Raw genomic sequence first — 16,536 nt, 5'->3', positions numbered from 1 at the left:
AGAATAATGGATAGGGAACAAGGTCACACAGCTGGAAAGCAGTGTTGCTACAATCCATCCTCTGGTCTGATTCGAAGACTTCTTATCCATCTGACTTATCAGGCTGCCTGCCTTCCCAGGAAAGGGCATCCCAGACATTGAGCGTGTGTATGAGCATGCACACACACACACACACACACCCCTATGTGCGCGCACACCTTCATCACATCTGGAAGGACCAAAACCTTTTGGGGTGATGAGCACTAATGAATCGAGCAATAAACACACACACCATTTATTATTTGTAGTTCAAGACTTTTTTCTTTTAATTCATACTGTACTTCCATGGCTCTAGCTACTTTACATGAAGATCTGGCTGGGAAGCCGTGTATGGTTCTAGGTAATAGCAGGTAAGTTTTCAGACCTTGCGCACAGCGCCAGGCAAAGTACAGTTCTAGATCCAAATACAGATGGCCAGACAACTCAACTGCAGTCGACCGGTGTTCTTTCCCATGTATGGCCCCATGCAGGTGCTGGGGGCTGCTCCCTCTGCCTCACCCACTCCACCCATTGTCAGGATTATCCCGGGACCACTGGGGCCTCTGAATCATCTCTCCCCACCTTGGAGTCTAGGTTGAGTGGGGGTCGGGGGAAAAGCACCATGGGTTTGGGAAGGTGACCTGGTCCATGCAGAGAGTGGTCTGGCCCTAGAGTGCAGGACAGGGAAATGTGGGGAGCCACACTACTGTTGGCAAAAATGGTTGCTTTCATTATGCAATCTCAGCACGTGGCACCCAAGCTCAGGGCCAACTCTCCAGACAGAGCCAGCTGTCTCGCCTGGAGCAGAGGCCGCCATCTTGTTTCTGCAGCGTCTCACTGTGTTGTGAGAAGCCAGGAGGCCACGGGGCACAGATGACAGTATTCTTTACGCTTTCACATGCTGGGTACATCGTCTGGCATCGGCTCCTCTTGGCAGGCAAGGTGCTTCCCGCCAGTGGCCAAGGTTCCAGTCCAGGCTCCCAGGCCTGCTGAGGACCTCAAGTCACAACAGAATACAAAGCCCAAGACCCCTGAGCTGTCGCACCCAACACCGAGCCAGGGAGCTGGCTGGGCCCGTCACAGCCATGGCTGGAGCAGGAGTGAGGTAACAAGGCCGGGCAGAGAGGTGGGAAGGGGTGCTCTCTACACCTTGTGCAAATCCCTGCTCCATATCCGGGAAGCAGGGGGTGTTAAGAGACGGCCTTCCAGAAAAACGCTCCACTCGGACCCAAAAACGCATCTTCTGGAAGAAAACATAGAGGTGGAGGGAGGGGGGCCAGCCTGCTGGAGATGGGGGGATGAGGGTCAAGGATGTCAAGTGGTGGGTGGGAGGATTGTCCCACAGCCTAGAGACAAGGGCGGGGGAGGAGAGAGTCAGGAAGACAGGTTCTCAAGTTTCCTACTGGAGTGGGCAGGTGAGGTCCAGGGGGTGTGGGGAGGGAGATCACAGCCCTGCCACCTGGGGGCCCTAGGGAGGAAGGGGCTCGCTCTGGCTGTCCTGCAGAGCTAAAGCAGCAGCATAGTATGGCACAGAGAACAGCCTTCTGAGCCCACAGTCCAGAAAGATTCTTCTCCCTGGTCCTTTCTCCAAGACTTCACCCTAGAGATGCTGCCCAGAAATGATTTTAGACATGGTCCACGCTTGCGTCAGGACAGGGACAGGGAGAGAAGCCATTTCTAGCAAAGCATTCTTCTTGAGGTTTCTTGATCCCTCTCCCCGTTCCTGTAATCCCAGGCTCTTAGGGTCAGTGCTCTATGACAACCTCAGGATTTTAGCCAAAGCTTCACAATTAATCAAAACCCCAACAAGGTTTGAACTGAGTCAAAAGAGAAGTACTAGGACCAGGAATGACTTCTCTCCAGTGTTTCTTCTAGTGAGGAGGAGGAAGGATGGACAGATGAAAGGCTTCACAGCCTAGAGACAAAAGATGAGCTTATATTAATCCAAGATGGTGCCCTTCTTGCCATTATCCTCCTCCTCCTAGTTTAGAGAAAGTCCCTTCCCAAGCTAAGAGTAGGCCGACAAAGGAAGACACACCCTCCTAGGTTCATACTGGGAAATACAGCACACCTGATTTCCGTCTCCCTACCTCACTAGGCCTCCTTAGTCCTGCTGGCTCATAAAGAAGAAAGTTTAACTATCCTGGATTTCCCAGGAACCCTGACACTGCCCCACTACTCATCTACACACCAGGAAGCTCTAGCCCAGAAGGCTTGTTCTCTCCAAGTTTGAGAAAGCCCTACCTTGCCAGTCTCCAACACAGCCTCCAAGACAACGCCCACATTAGAACCTATCTTAGAGAGGGTCCAGCTCAGCCCCCTTCCCATTACAAAGGAGGACACAGCAACTCAGGTAAGGGAAGTGACTTGTCCAAGAGAAGAGCCAGGATTTGGGCCCAGATCTCCTAAATTATCCCAGTGCTCTAACAGAGAGCTTCTAAAGCTGCTGATCCTGCTGCCCTTGTCCCAGGGAGGTGAAGGGGGGAAGCGAGGCGTTGCAGATGTGACTGGGTTCTCCAAGGCCATAATTCCTTCAAGGGAGCCGGAGTGGAAGTACAGACCCTGTAGCTCACTGCCACCTGGTCAGAGATGCTGCAGCATCTTTTGAATGCAAGCTCTCAAATGTGACCCCAGGAATCCTCGAGGAAAGATTCCCATGTGACCAGGGTCCTTACGTGAACAAAAACAAAGCACAGGCTGGAAGAGATTCCATAAAGGATGTGGTTCTCATGCTCCTGGGAACAGCTATGAGCCAAGCTGCTGGGCTCGAGCAGCAATGTTACTGATCAGTTTCACTCCCAGACTTAATCTGCAAAGGTGAGCTTCCTTGGACAGGTTACTGAATGTGGGGGGAAGGTTTTGTTCGGGAGTGAATAAAGGTGTTGGGTCTTCTGCTTTGAAAGTTAAAAACAGTATTAGAACAGAGTGCTCACAAGAGATCCATGATTCTTAGGAATGAGGTAGGCCGAGGGACCTTCCCCATGTGTACACAGTGTGTCCTGGGTTCAAACCCCCAGGGTTCCTTGGATATACTAAGCATCTCCCTTCCTGTCACCTCCTCCTCCCTGGGATGGCCGAAGAGGTAAAGCAAAAACAAACAGCTCTGTGCGGCCAAGCCCCCTTAGATCACTTTACTCCCAGCAGAGAAACCACTGGAAGTCACCCCAAAGGTCCCACCATGGGACCATCAACAACTGGGTGATTTAAATAAGTATTAAATTATGAATGGAATAAAGGAGAGAATTTATCACTTTTGCTTTCAAAAGTTTCTGAGAATAATGTTGGCCTCTGGATCCTGCAGCAGGAAAATTTCTAGCAGTCTGCACTGTTCCTCCTCCTCCTCTGGCTCGGAGCCCACAAGCCCTGACCATCACTGCGTGTCTCCTGATCCAAGTCCTGGACAAGGATGAGGAGTGACCCCCCCCCCCCCCCCGCCGTGACCTGGCACATGCACCCTGCACAGGCATGATTCCAGCCCTGGAATCTCCTCTCCTAGAGAAGGGAAATCCATTCTAGCTGATTCTCAGCCTACTCCCCTGAGGCATTTGTCTTCCGATCCTGCCCTTAGGCAGGATATTCTCAGACTGAGAAGTCAAAAGCTGTCTTTGATTGTCAAAGGGGGATGCTCAGGCCATTCCAACAGAAGAAGACGACTTGCTTTTCTTTGTGGCTAGATCAGCGATAAAATCCTCCTTTCCTTTGGCCTCCTCTGTCAAGAGGCCCCCCAGGAGAACAAGCAATCTGAGTCTTCCCGGCCAAACTAGTATGATCCTTTCCCAACTGAGGATCCGAGGGGCCGGCAGGATTCCTCTCATCATTACACAGAGGAATAGCAGTTAAATGAATGAAAAATGCTAATCGTGCCCAGAAGGCTCCCACAAGGTCAGATAAATGCCCGTGTCCGAGGGAGCCAACTCCCAACTGGCCCTGGGTGACTCACTCTGCTAACCAAAGGTCTTCTTTCTCCTCCTGAGTAGTCTTGTACCTCTCTGGGGCCAGAGGCTAGAGAAGGCTTTGCCAACTCTGCCACAACTTCCACTCCCAAGTCTGAGGAACGGGATTTGGAATGGCCTCCACGTGGCGCAGAGGCTCAGTCTGGCCTCTTCCTGCACAAATGCAACGCACCTTTGCCCAATGAGTTCCTTCCAAAAGCCTAGGTCTCCTACCCTGCGCGGAGTGTCTTTGTTGTCTCCCTTAATCAAAGTCAGACCTTCCCTTATAAGTAAAGGATGCTGGCAGCCAAGTGAGCGCTTGGAGATCGGTGCTCACTATTCCTATGGCGTTCTCTGCGAACCTATGATCTGATTGTACAGTGCTAGCGCACTCCCTCCCTCCAACCCTGGACGCCCCTAGGACACCCTGACTCGTCCCGGAAATCAAACTGACAGCTCAAAGTGAAGAAATTAGAGCCACAGGCCTGGCTGGCTCATAACCACTTGGAAAGGGGTTTAATGAGATCCAAAATGCTCCATCCTGGCTAATAAACGATGTGCTCTTAGGGCACAGAGAAAAAATAGGGCTTTAGGCACTAAAAAGTGACACTTCACCCAGATCCAGCCTGGGAGAAGACCAGAGAGAAGGGGGAAGGGGGTGGGAAAGTAAGAAATTCCCAGCCCTTATTGGGTCCACACCCTACAGGGGTCAGGGGAAGGTGCAGGGGTGAGGGAGGAGGACACCATCCTGCACACGTGTCCTCGGGAGCCTGCAGCTCAAGGCCCAGTCCCACAGGGGCAGCCTTCCCAGCTTTCCAGCCCTCCGCCTCGCTGGGGTCGCGTGGTCCATAGACAGCGGGGTGGGGGGAGGGGCGGGGCTCAGGTGGCAGAGTTTAGACTGGGCTCTTGCCCTCGATGCTTCCTGTTCACAAGAGAACACCTGGGGAAGCGTGGGGTAGGGAAGAAAAAATTCTCTTTTATTTTGGAAACAAATCAAGAAGGGGATTCGGGAATGAAGCACCTTAAGCCCCTTGAGACTTCGAGACCCCAGGGTCTTCACAGGCATGACTTTGGCTCAACAACATTTCCCTTCTCAGAGCCTGGAACGGCCAGGAGGGGAAGGGCGGGGGCAGGGGTGGGGGTAGGGGAGGATCAGGGGAGGTCGGTGCTGAGAGGTGGTCCCTGCCCTCCTCGGCCCCTCCGCCGACCAGCACAGGAGGCGGGCCCGCTCCTTCTCCCTGGTACATAGGCATTATCTCTTTTTAAAATCTGTATATAATATATATATATTTATATTCTGTATATATATATATTTATATATATCTATTTATACGGTCTATGTACACGTATTGCACGGGCCTCTCGCAGCCCCCCCTGCTCCTGCCTTGTCAGTGATAGCGGTTCCTCTTCTCTTCACTTTCTGACGTGTAGTCTCGGGACCTGATGCCGTTCTGGAGATTGATAAGCGAGTCCTTCATCTGGAAGACAGGGAAGCCAGCCCAGCCCCGTGTTGGTGCCCTCAGTGGGCTTCTCCAACACGCCCACCAAGGGCGGGTCCCCTAGCGCAACATCGAGCTCCAGGGAGCTGGGCCCCTAAGACAAGGGGGATTCTCCTAGGATGCTGCCTCCAGCAGAAAGGGGACAGCTGGTCTAGCACTGGGAACCCTTGGGGTGAGGTTCCCTGTGTCTTAATGATTTGTGGCCCCTGTGTTACTTGATTAAGAATTCTCTCTCTCTCTCTCTTTCTCTCTCTCTCAGGGCACCTGGGTGGCTCAGTCATTAAGCGTCTGCCTTCAGCTCAGGTCATGATCCCAAGGTCCTAGGATTAAGCCCCACATCGGGCTCCCTGCTTGGCGAGAAGCCTGCTTCTCCCTCTCCCTCTGCTGCTCCCCCTGCTTGTGTTCTCTGTCTCTCTCTCTCTGTTAAATAAATGAATAAAATTTTTAGGGAAAAAAAAAAAAGAATTCTCTCTCTCTCTCTCAGGGTGCCTGGATAACTCAGTGGGTTAAGAGTCTGCCTTCAGCTCAGGTCATGATCCCAGGGTCCTGGGATCGAGTCCCACATCGGGGTCCCTGCTCAGTGAGAAGTCTGCTTCTCCCTCTACCTGTCCCCCCTGCCTGTGATCTCTCTCTCTCACTCAAAAAAAACTTGGGAAAAAAAAAATTCTATCTTTCAAAAAAGAAAACATTTCTCAAAGCATTCCACTGCTATAAGGAGCCCCACGAGGCTGTCTTCTACTCATTCCAGGTGGTTTCCCCATCAAGCCTGAAGACCACATACTCCCATCTTGTGCATTTTGCCGCCTTATTTTCCCAGCTTGGGGCTCTCGTCTCCCTTGCCTATTCCAATCTCACCCATCGTTAAGGCCCAGAACGAGTCCAAACGTTCTCTAGCTCACCATCCGCTTTCTTTTTCCTGGCCGCTCATAAACCACTTGTTGGGACTCCACACTAGGGTCATCTGGAATCATTTTGTTTCATGTGTGGTGGACAGCAACAGACACCTTGGGTGCTAAGCAGAGACCCGGCAACCGAACAGGCTTCTAGCTGTACCCACATCATGCATTAACCTTAACTAAATTTCTTAACCTCCATGAAGGAAGAGGCACACGAGCACTGTCAGGTCATGGTCAGGAGTCTAAATGGGGCAGAGTCCCAGCAGCAGAATCCTGATGGGTCTGTCATACCACAACACTTTTACATACCACCTTGACCTAAGCTGCCCTGGGACAACACGGCTAACATTTCATGGGCACATGGCTATGGATTTTGAAATCCTCTGTCCCTCTGCCTAATCTAGTTTTCTTCTTTCTCTCTGGTTCTTCTATACACCCTTCGCTCTGTAGGGATGCTCCAAAGGGGTCTGTTATTAATCTTCCTGAAGTTACTTTTAAAGGGAATGAAACGGGCACCTGGGGGGTGTCAGTTTGTTAAGCGTCAGCCTTCGGCTCAGGGCATGATCTCAGTGTCCTAGGATCAAGTCCTACAGCGGGGATCGAGTCCCTGCTGAGCAGGAAGTCTGCTTCTCCCTCTCCTGCTCCCCCTGCTTGAGCTCACTCTCTTGCTCTAATAAATAAATAAGAATCTTTAAAAAAGTAAAATAAAATAAATAAAGGGAATGAAACAAAAAACCTATCCTAACACTCATAGAGTTGAGTCCTCCACCCTATACACCTGACCGCTCCCTGCTCCAATATAAGGGGCCCCAACCTGACACCGGATTCTGGAGTTGTAAGAGAACCTGGTCGTTCAGTCCAACTGCCTCCTACTTCATTCATAAGTTTCTTATCTGACACCACTTGGTCAACTCTTGGGCACTTCCGGTGATAGAATCTCAAGCCTTCAAAATAGCCCATTCCATTCCTGACTAGCTTGTCAGTGGTCTGTTTTTATTTGATTACTCGAAGCTCCCTGTCCCGTGACTTCTAGCCCCTGGGGCCCCACGAGCATTCAATCTATCCTTCTACCTGCTGGACCTCTAGGTCTGAAGCCTATCCTGTTTTCCTCGCCTCATCCTTCCTTCTCCTAAGTGTATCTTTAATTCGATCAACCTTTCTTGGTATCACAGAGCTCCTAAGCCCCCTGCAATGCCATTTACCCCTTTTGTTAAAAAAACAAAAAAATCCATGGCTCCAAAGCTAAACACGATATTCTAGAACACATTACATTGGGTCCTGACAGCCACATGAAAATGCTCTCTCCTCGATCTACAGCTAAAACCACACTACGAAGGGGAGTAAGATTTAATATTAATGAGGGCCTCGCCTCCCCCGTGCCCTCAAATCCTGACAGCAATTCCACGAAGTCACAATTGTTATTCCCATTTTATAAAGGAAGAAACTGTAAAGTCACTAATATTAAAGCCCTTGCTCCAGGTCACAAAACCAGTCCGTGGCAAGGTTGCGATTCCATCTCAAGCCTGGCCGACCACCAAACATAAAGAACTCCTTAGGAACAGACATTTTAATGGACAAATTTTGCGTCTCCTATCTTCTTAATTCTCTTGGAGGACAAAGTTAGCCTCTTGCTGTCTTGGCAACTACAAAGGAGTTCTAAGATGTTAACTTCTTCTGGAGGAAGGAAGAGTAGCTCCCTCCTTTGATGAAACTAAACTTGTTGATTTTGCGCCGAGAGGATTTTCTTAAAGAGATGAATGAACACAGTTTTTGGAAGGAACACAGGCACCTACACTAGAAGATGCCACTAAGAGATGACGCAGTACTAACGTCATCTTCCCAGACTATCTGTGCCCCTGATGGAGAGTGACGTGTTGGGGATTGTGTGCTGGTGTGTGTGTGTTGAGGGCGGAGGGCGGGGGGGGCATACAGCCAAAGGAACTAGAAACATATGCCCTCTGGGAAGACAACTCTCTGTGAAAGGAGATTCTCCCCTTTAAGTGCCTGTCAGATGGCCACGGGTGACCAAGGGGGGAAAAAATAAAAGAGTTCTAACCTTCTAACCTTCTAACCTACCGCTTTCTTGCTGCAAATTTCATTGTTATCGCTGGGGGAGAACACCTGTGTTTCCAACAACCCATTCCAGGATGACTTTAAAATCAGAACAGTGGATGGCCCAGGGGAAGAATGAACAGGAGGGTGAGGTCTGGTGGCTGGGGGTGAGGATGGGGACGGGACGGGGAGAGCTCCCAGGGCACAGGGAAGCAGCTCATCTTCGGAAGACGAGGGCAAGGAGACAAAGTGGGGACATCTCACCTGGTCAAGAAGCATCACCGAGGATTTGATGATCTCTCTCCATTTTTGGAGCTCTGTATCGTGGTACTTTTGTTGGGACTCCAAGAGCTGGGCCCATTCTGTCTGAGACTGGGGTAACCTGTGGGGCAGAAGAAGGGGTACCCCGGCAGCTGGAGTTATGCTCAGTGGACTGTCCTGTGCTCCCAGACCCCTAAAGGACAGAGAGTCACATCAGACTGCTTTGTCCTCTGCTCAATGCCCCCGGCTCCCTTGTGCCCCAGGTCAGAAGCAGACTAAAGCTACAGGGACAGTTTTCAGAGCCCACTTATGGGCTCATCCCAAAGGGTTGCCCACTGGATAAGGGCAGCGGAGCCGTCCCATGGAGACCGGGTGGCAGGAGCGGGGGCACGGTACAAGGTGGGGTGGAGGTGGTGGCCCAGGGAAGAGGCAAGGATTACCTTTCTTGGAGCCTCAGACCCTGCCAGGCGGTGAGGGTCTGGGTGGTGTATTCCAACATCCAGAGTTTGTAGAAGAGCATTATGTTAAGGACGACCAGCAGCACCAGACTGGGAAGGAGACAAAGGGGACAAAGGCGACAGGCATGAGATGGAATCTGAGAATGCATGCAACCTTGAAAAGCCTGGGGTCACCCCCCACCCCTCCAGAGGCAGCTGCTGTCCTTGACCATTGGTCACCTGAAGCATGGCAGGGAGGGACGGAGGGAGGGAGGCTGCAGCGCGGGGGAGAGGGAGAGAGAGCGGCGCTCTCATCTGGAGGGGCCGGGACACAGCAGGAGCGCCATGGAGAGGCACGTGGGCCAAGGCATTGGGAAAGAGACACACACAGGAGCCCCCTGGACCCAGGGTGCCTGGGGGAAGAGGCAAGATGGAGAGGAAAAGAGATGAAGGGTAAACGAAGCAATCAGGGAGCCAGTACCTGAAACAGATCCTAATGGGAGCAAGGAGGAAAAATGGGGAGGAGGCAGAGGTTAGAACAGGCCAGTGCGGAGATGGGGAGGGCTGCACTGTGACCAAGCCAGAGAGCGCGTGAGTCTGGGGGGAAGAAACCCGGGAAGCGAGGACACGAGGACGAGGAGACCCAGCAAGCAAGGAGCAAGGGACAGCAGCTGCAAACAGATCTTAGTAGGTCAAGAGTGACACACGGAGGCAAGTCCCCCTACCCAGCGAGCCCAACACGGGACAGAAGGGCGAGGCTGTGGACTATCAGCCTGCTCTGCCCAACAGGGGTTAGCATGATGTCCCTACAGCACGTCTCGTCCTCATGCCTGCCCGGGCCCATGGGGGTCACGAGGTTGTTCGGGCTGGGCTAGCATCGCTCAGAGACAGGAGATGGTAAGGACGATCTTGGGGGCACAGAGGGCCACCAAGAGATGCGGGAGCCTCAGGGGCTGCCAAAAGATCATTTTAGGACCCAAGTTCATGGCAGAGAGATGATTTGCAGAGCAAGGGGACCTAGAGACACATAGAACTGGGTGCAGTGCTGGTGCAATGTTTCAGGGTTCTGAAATTCCGATGAAGTTCCCTAGCTTCTCTGAACCCCCTTAACTACCCCGCTGGGGCTGCACTGTGCATGGGCTGAAGGCGTGGATGGAAAGCTCCCTGCACACAGGAGTCCCCCGTGACGGCCGGTTTTATCTTGAAAGGGGTATGAGGACATTTAGGGACACACACAAGAAAAGGGAGACAGAATGATGGAAAAGGACCAACAAAGAACATCTTACGCTGTGCCTTCGACCTTTCGATGTGTGTGTGTGTGTGTGTGTGTGTGTGTGTGTGTGTGTGTGTGTGTGTTAGAGAGAGAGAGAAGAGAGCGAGACTGTGCTCTTCTCTGTGCCTCCAGCACTACAGAAGCGGATACTCCTGGAGCTGGCAGTTTCCAGTCCCTGACCCTATCCAGGGCTCTGTGCCTTCTCCAGAACAATCTCTAAATTTCATGCTGACTTGCAATGACGCTGCCTCTAACTGTACCCATAGGCGCCAGAAGACCTGAACGCCTGCCTCTTTGGCATGGGCTGCGTTTATCCTACCTCCTGCATTTAGGTCTGTGCGTACAATCCTGCCTGTGCTCCGTGGACGTCCACGGACACCCCTGCAAGCGGTCTGAGGAAAGAGCCTGTGGTCCACACAGGGGAGGGCGGGCAGAGCCGCTTCGAGGCCCGCTGGACACAGGGCAGCCCGTTCCACCCCCACTGTCGGCAGATTTGCAGCCCGGACCTCTAAGTGTTGAATGATGAAGGCCATGATCTTAACCTAACGGAGCCCCACAGTCAGCTAATGCCATACGATCGCACCGACTCGGAAGAGCAGGCCTCCTTCAGGAAGTCTGCATGCAGGAAAAGCTCAGACAGAACCCACCTGAGGTTCGAGTTTTTGATCTACCAAACCCAACAGGAGAGACCTGGCAGCACGAATCCCCTCAAATGGATGTTGAACAGGAATCTTACTGGTTTCACAGCTGTCTGTGTATGTATGTGTGTATGTCTTTGTATTTGTATGTGACTTTGTAAGAGACCTTGGCTCCCCAGGCCACGGGCAGAAGACATCTCCACCTACGTTTCTGTTACACGCGGTCAGGTGAGAAGAGAGCCCGCCTCATGTTCCTCACGCGCCCCCCCCCCCATGGTGCCCACGCCTCGTCTGTGGCCCCGATTTCTTCTCACACTCGGCGCTGTCCTCGGATGGTCTCATTCTCATCCGGGACTCTCATGCTACTGCTAACTAAATCAGTATCCATAAGCCATATCCTTCTCCGCCTCGCCCAGGTCCACATCAGCAAGCGCTGTCGCCTCCCCCGGATTCCCTACTGCAACGCTGGACACAGCTGGAGCCCAGAGCGTCTTCTCGGACAGCTCTGTGCCCCGACCTGGATTTCTGTGAACGACACAACCATCTCCAGCCGCCCACTGCAGTCCTCCCTCTTTTTTGGCTTCAACCAGATGGCTAACGGGTCCTCGGTCCCCTCCTTGAGGGACAGTCATGCTCCCCTATGCCGCTGCCCCTTACTTGGACCAGCCTGCCGGCCTCCAGCCCTCTCTTCTCTAGGCCTCCCCCTACAGGCAGGCAGAGGGACTTAACAACAACACTTGACCTTTGCCAAGAGGCCCTGAAGCCATAAAACAACAACCCAGAAAGCCAATCCCGTCACATTCCAGGGCTTCCTGATGGGTTTGGCTGTGCTTCTGCTTCTGCCTCTCTGAAAACAAATTATGGGGGCCTGACGGAGTCGGGAGAAGGTGTCATAGAAGAAAGGCCCAGAGACAGGGCAGTCCCCAGTGCAGAGCAGGCAGGACCCCCATCTGGACAGCTCCCATGTCACACCTGCCTGTGCCCCCCCATGCTCACAGCACACCCCCATCTCCAGGGAAGGCGGTGGGGCGGGGGTGGTCCGCAGCGGGCTGAATCAAGCAGAACAGCAATCTGCTCTCAGCCGCCCATCCCAGGAACTCCCTGCTCCCAGCAGTTCGGGGGCGACCCCAGCGTCCTGGGCTCCCCCGTGGACAGCTGGGCCCTCCTATGCTATCTGTGCATTTCTTCCCACTTCGTCTCTCCCTGCCCAGGGTCCTCCTGGGAACATTACTGCGCCTACTGTTTTATAACATGATGGCAACCTTGTAAATTATTTACAATATAAGCATATATTCCGGGACAGTCGTCATTGATTTTGTCTGGCTTTCCTGCCAAAGTGTGGGCTCAGGAGTGCCCGATCCTGGCCCCCGGACCAGAGCAGTCTCAGGACCTCCCTCACACGTGAACGAATGGGCTTCTCAGACGCCGTGCGGCGTCTCCGTGTTAGCGTTTCTCCAACAGTGGAGTAATTCTGAATTTCCTGTCTGTCTTACCCACTTGAAACTGAGTTGCCAAGGGCATGGATGCTGCATACAGTGTTCTGTTCCCCCTTCTGAGGGCCTAGCTTACAGCAGATGCTAAATTGAACAGAGAAAAAGAAACAAAGCAGCAAGGAGTGACGGACAGAACTAGTGATCTGGAGAGAGGAGGCTAGAGGACAAAGAAAGGCCAGGGCCATGGGGAGGGGTGCGCACACGCCCAAGGAGCCAGCGGGCAGGGAGGGAAGGTGCTGGGGCAGGGGTGGGGAGGAGAGCTGAGATCCCTTACACACAGCTGATAACCAGCAGCAGCTTGGACACACTCTGCAGGTGGAAACCGTTAGGGGTGTCCTCGGGGATATGCCGTGTCTGCGTGGAACCTGTGGGGAGAGTAAAGAGGCCATCACCACGGCGGCTCACGAGCCCCCTGGCTACCATGACAGGGGTCAAGCACAGAGCTTCGGGGAATGACGGAGAGTTGTCCATGATGATTTCCCAGCAATGAGAGGACAGATACACCCAGCCCTCCAAAAGGGCAAGGGAAGCTCCCCAAGGGCAAGGTCATGGGCTGGGTCAGGCGAAGTGGACATTCAAGTCACCGAACAAACAAGAGACTCAACAGCCTTATGCAGCTAGGACATGCGGAGCGGGGACAAAGTAGCCGTGGCACAGACAACCGCACCGGGCTGGGTCCAGAGCCGGCTTTCCGCTCAGGCTGTGTCTGCAGCTAGTGCCAGGACGCTGAACAAGTCTCAGCTCCCCTCGGAGAGTCAGTGCATTCACACGTGTCACATTAGAAATCCCCTACGTAAGGGAGGGGGACACAGAAGGCGGGCACCGTCTGTCCTCCGGTCCTGCCCCCACCCTGAGGCACGCCCCGGGGGTATGCAAAGCATGGCCTGAAAGACGCTGGACCGGCGGTCTCTGAGGCTCCCTATGGCCACATGTCGCCAGGACTGAGTGAAGACATGAGGTTGTGTGTGGCTGGATGCAAAGAGGGAACATGTCAAAGCGGGGGGGGTGGGGCCGGTGGGGGGGCTGCCTCAGACTCCCTGACATCTGTGTCAGGAGGGCACCTCTGGCCTGAGCTGCGGCTTCTCCCTGGTACATTTGCCAAAAACCTGGAAGCTGCTCGTTTGAGTCCATCGAGGCGGACATGGGAGTTCAGGGAACTTCTGTTCAGCAGACCCCACGTGTGGGTTCAGTAGGGACCGAGGAACAGAAAGGGAGAAGGGAAACAGGTACCGGATCCAGAGGCTGAATGATGAGTCAGGGGCAAATAACATACGATCTGTACCCATGGACGCAAAAGGAGCGCGTGTGTGTAGGTCTCGGCACTCAGCACAGGCAAGCTGCTCCGGGCCCCGAGCCCCGCCCCCACTGCCGGCGGGTGCACACCTGCCACGTGTTTGATCCTGTGGCCCACGTCTTCATCGGTGGGTGTGGTGACGGGGCTCATCACCTCTTCCAGGTGAGGCACCCGCAGGTGGGCATGGGGACGCTTCCTCCTCCGAACCGCCGGGGCCTTGCTGGTCTTCTCTTTGGGAGACTGCCTGTGCATCTCAGCCAGGTACGTGCTCTCCGTCTTGGTCAGCTCGCTCTCTGTCCGAGACAGAATGCCACCTGCCTCCACCTGCAGCTCGACCCCCTGGCCTCCAGAGACAACGCTGCCTCCGGCCAGCCGAGCCCTCTCTCCGAGAACCCGTTTCCCACGCTGCACTCAGGGACACTGAGTGGGAGGGCAGGGGTCCCTTGGGGGCAGCAACGAGCCTCAGAAGTTCTACTGGGACGTACCCCCAGCCAGACCCCCCACTCTGGGTTTTGCTCAACACCGTGCAGAAACATAGGTTCCCAACATCCGCGCCCCCACGCAGACAGCTGGGGGCACGTCCCAGGTCCTCCCGGACGCATTCCCAGGCTCACCCTTCCTCTCCATACCGAATTACCCCCGGTGTGATGAGATGTGGTGGTCACATGCCGGGGGGGGGGCTGGCCACAGACCCCTCCAAAGTTACCCGGCACACACACCCTCTCTGAAGTGCATGTGTGCCACGAAGTGTGGCCCCCACCTCCGTGTTTCCCACGCCCAACAGCGGCAGCTGCGCGGCCGAGCCCGTGTCAGCCCTGCTGCACCAGTGCCGACGGCTGCAGCCCTGCTCACCGAGGTGGCGGAAGTAGTCCTCCAGCCCACTCCAGAAGTTCTTCTCGATGAACGTCTTCACCAAGCCCCAGGGCTGTTTGCGGTAGCGCAGCTCTGTGGAGACCCTGAGGAACAAGCCAGGAGCGAGGTCAGCCGTTTCCCGGGATCCCCGCTCTACCGGGACAGGCCCTTCGCACCACACCCATGGTGTCATCTCAGCTCCCTGAGCACTTCCGGAGGTCCGTAGAATAGGCAGATGGACCCTCCCTTTACAGGTGAGAAAATGGGACTTCCAGAACAGTCCGGCAGACCAAAGGCTAACATAGCAGGGCTCCTGACTGTGGGCCCACAGGTCTTTCATGAGGCCACACCGCCTCCTTCAGATGGGGCCAGGCTGCCGGCTGGCCGCGGGGGTCCTTGTCTTCTTCTGCAGACACCTGCTCGTCCAGATCAGGCTCTGGGGTTCCATCACTCTGACCATTAGGGGAGTCATCTGCCACCGGCCCTGGCTCCCCCCTCTCCACTTCCCAAGAGCACACCCACTCTTGCATTTTTCCAAGTATTCTCTCTCCCAGTCACGGGTCTCTCTGCTGCCCATGCCGTCTGCACACCAGCCCCTTCCCCTCCTCTCCTCCATGGCCCTGTATCAGCACAGCTCCCAGTTAACGCTCCCGTTTTTTAAGGCTGCCTGGCTCCCTTCCCTGCTGTCCTCGGGGACACCGCGGACTAATGCGAGCAAACCGATGCTTGCGAGTCACCCCACCATCCCCTTCCGCCCTGCCACCAGGCAAATGTCACAGGTTACAGGGGAGGGGCGCCTTTCGGGGGGGGGGGGCATCCGTAAGAAGCTGCCTCTGGGTGGCCTGGACAGAAAGGACGTGTCATCAAGAGACACTTCAAAAAAGCGGGAAGAGAGAAGCCTAGACATGGTGTGGGGCAGGATGGCGGGGGCAGGAGGGAGGAGAGACATGGAGGTGCACAGGCACCCGACAGAAAAGTATTTTTAAAGAAGAGGATGAGAATGACACGGACCCTTTCTGAGACGTGGGGCTCGGAACGTCTTGACTCCTGAGAGGGCTCCCTGGGGCCCTTCGCCAAAGCCCCGTCTTACGGCGACCGCACGAGCGAGGACACGCGCACACGTGGGGCGCCTCCCGGAACCCACGGGGCGCTCCGGCCACCCACCTGAGCCGACTCTTGTTCCGAGCCACGCGGGTGAGCGTGTAGCGGTTGATGGTGTAGAAGTAGTCGTGGTAGGGCACGTCGTGCGTGAGGACCTCGGCGTCGATCACGTAGCATTCGCTCTCCTGGCTCGCCTTGTACATGGTCTGTGGGGACAGGGGACGAAACTGAGCAGACGTGCTGGGGAGAGCGCCGCCCTCCCTTCTCTCCCCGCACCCACCCCCGGCTTCTGGGCGGAGACGGGGGACCCCGAACCTGGGGAAACGGCAGCCCGGCACGTGTCCCCGCCTCGGGGAGCAACGACACAGGCACCCAGATTCCTCTTCACACCGTCTACCCTCAATCCCTCAGACGGGGCAGAGGCTCTTCCCGCCGCTCCTCTGCGCCCCCGCCCGCAGCTCACCTGCGTCTCCCTGACGGTGGCAGTTTTCGGAGCCAGAGGGTTGGTGAGGGTGATGGTGTACAGGATCACTCGGCTCTGGTTTCCGTTCTCTTCCTTCTTCCACGGGTGGAAGATGATATCTGAGGGTGGAGAAGAGCCCCGGAATGAGGGTGGGAGGGAGGCAGGCCTGCGCCATCTCTGAATTTCCCCTTCGAGCGAACCCCTGACTGTACTGGCGGCCGGCTGGCCCCCAATGGGAAGCCAATGGGAGCCCAAGGGCCCCGGGAGGAGGGTAGGAGGAGGGGGGAGTCAAAACAGAAAGAGGCCCATTGTAGCGCTGCCGAAATT

The 16,536-nt window shown here is 54.8% G+C and overlaps 1 protein-coding gene across 16 annotated transcripts in view; it reads right to left on the bottom strand.

Moving 5' to 3' along the window:
* Positions 1–284: 284 nt before the first annotated feature.
* GRAMD1B (GRAM domain containing 1B) overlaps positions 285–16,536 on the bottom strand; it is a 243,565-nt gene continuing 227,313 nt past the window's right edge. For 9 of the 16 annotated variants that reach the window (XM_032357893.1, XM_032357881.1, XM_032357883.1 and 6 more), the window contains 9 exons: positions 16,210–16,328; positions 15,810–15,952; positions 14,646–14,749; positions 13,883–14,086; positions 12,774–12,864; positions 9,577–9,588; positions 9,099–9,206; positions 8,662–8,851; positions 285–5,428 (listed from right to left, as the gene is read on the bottom strand). In XM_032357893.1, coding sequence (XP_032213784.1) covers positions 5,339–5,428; positions 8,662–8,851; positions 9,099–9,206; positions 9,577–9,588; positions 12,774–12,864; positions 13,883–14,086; positions 14,646–14,749; positions 15,810–15,952; positions 16,210–16,328 — 1,061 coding nt within the window. In that variant the 3' untranslated portion in view covers positions 285–5,338. The remainder of the gene's footprint in view (positions 5,429–8,661; positions 8,852–9,098; positions 9,207–9,576; positions 9,589–12,773; positions 12,865–13,882; positions 14,087–14,645; positions 14,750–15,809; positions 15,953–16,209; positions 16,329–16,536) is intronic. The other 7 variants (XM_032357886.1, XM_032357890.1, XM_032357891.1 and 4 more) reach the window with 4 other exon arrangements.

This window comes from Mustela erminea, chromosome 9 (assembly GCF_009829155.1).
Source record: "Mustela erminea isolate mMusErm1 chromosome 9, mMusErm1.Pri, whole genome shotgun sequence".
NCBI lineage: Eukaryota > Metazoa > Chordata > Mammalia > Carnivora > Mustelidae > Mustela > Mustela erminea.
The sequence above is the reverse complement of the archived record's forward strand: the minus strand, read 5'-3'. Positions and strand labels throughout refer to the sequence as shown.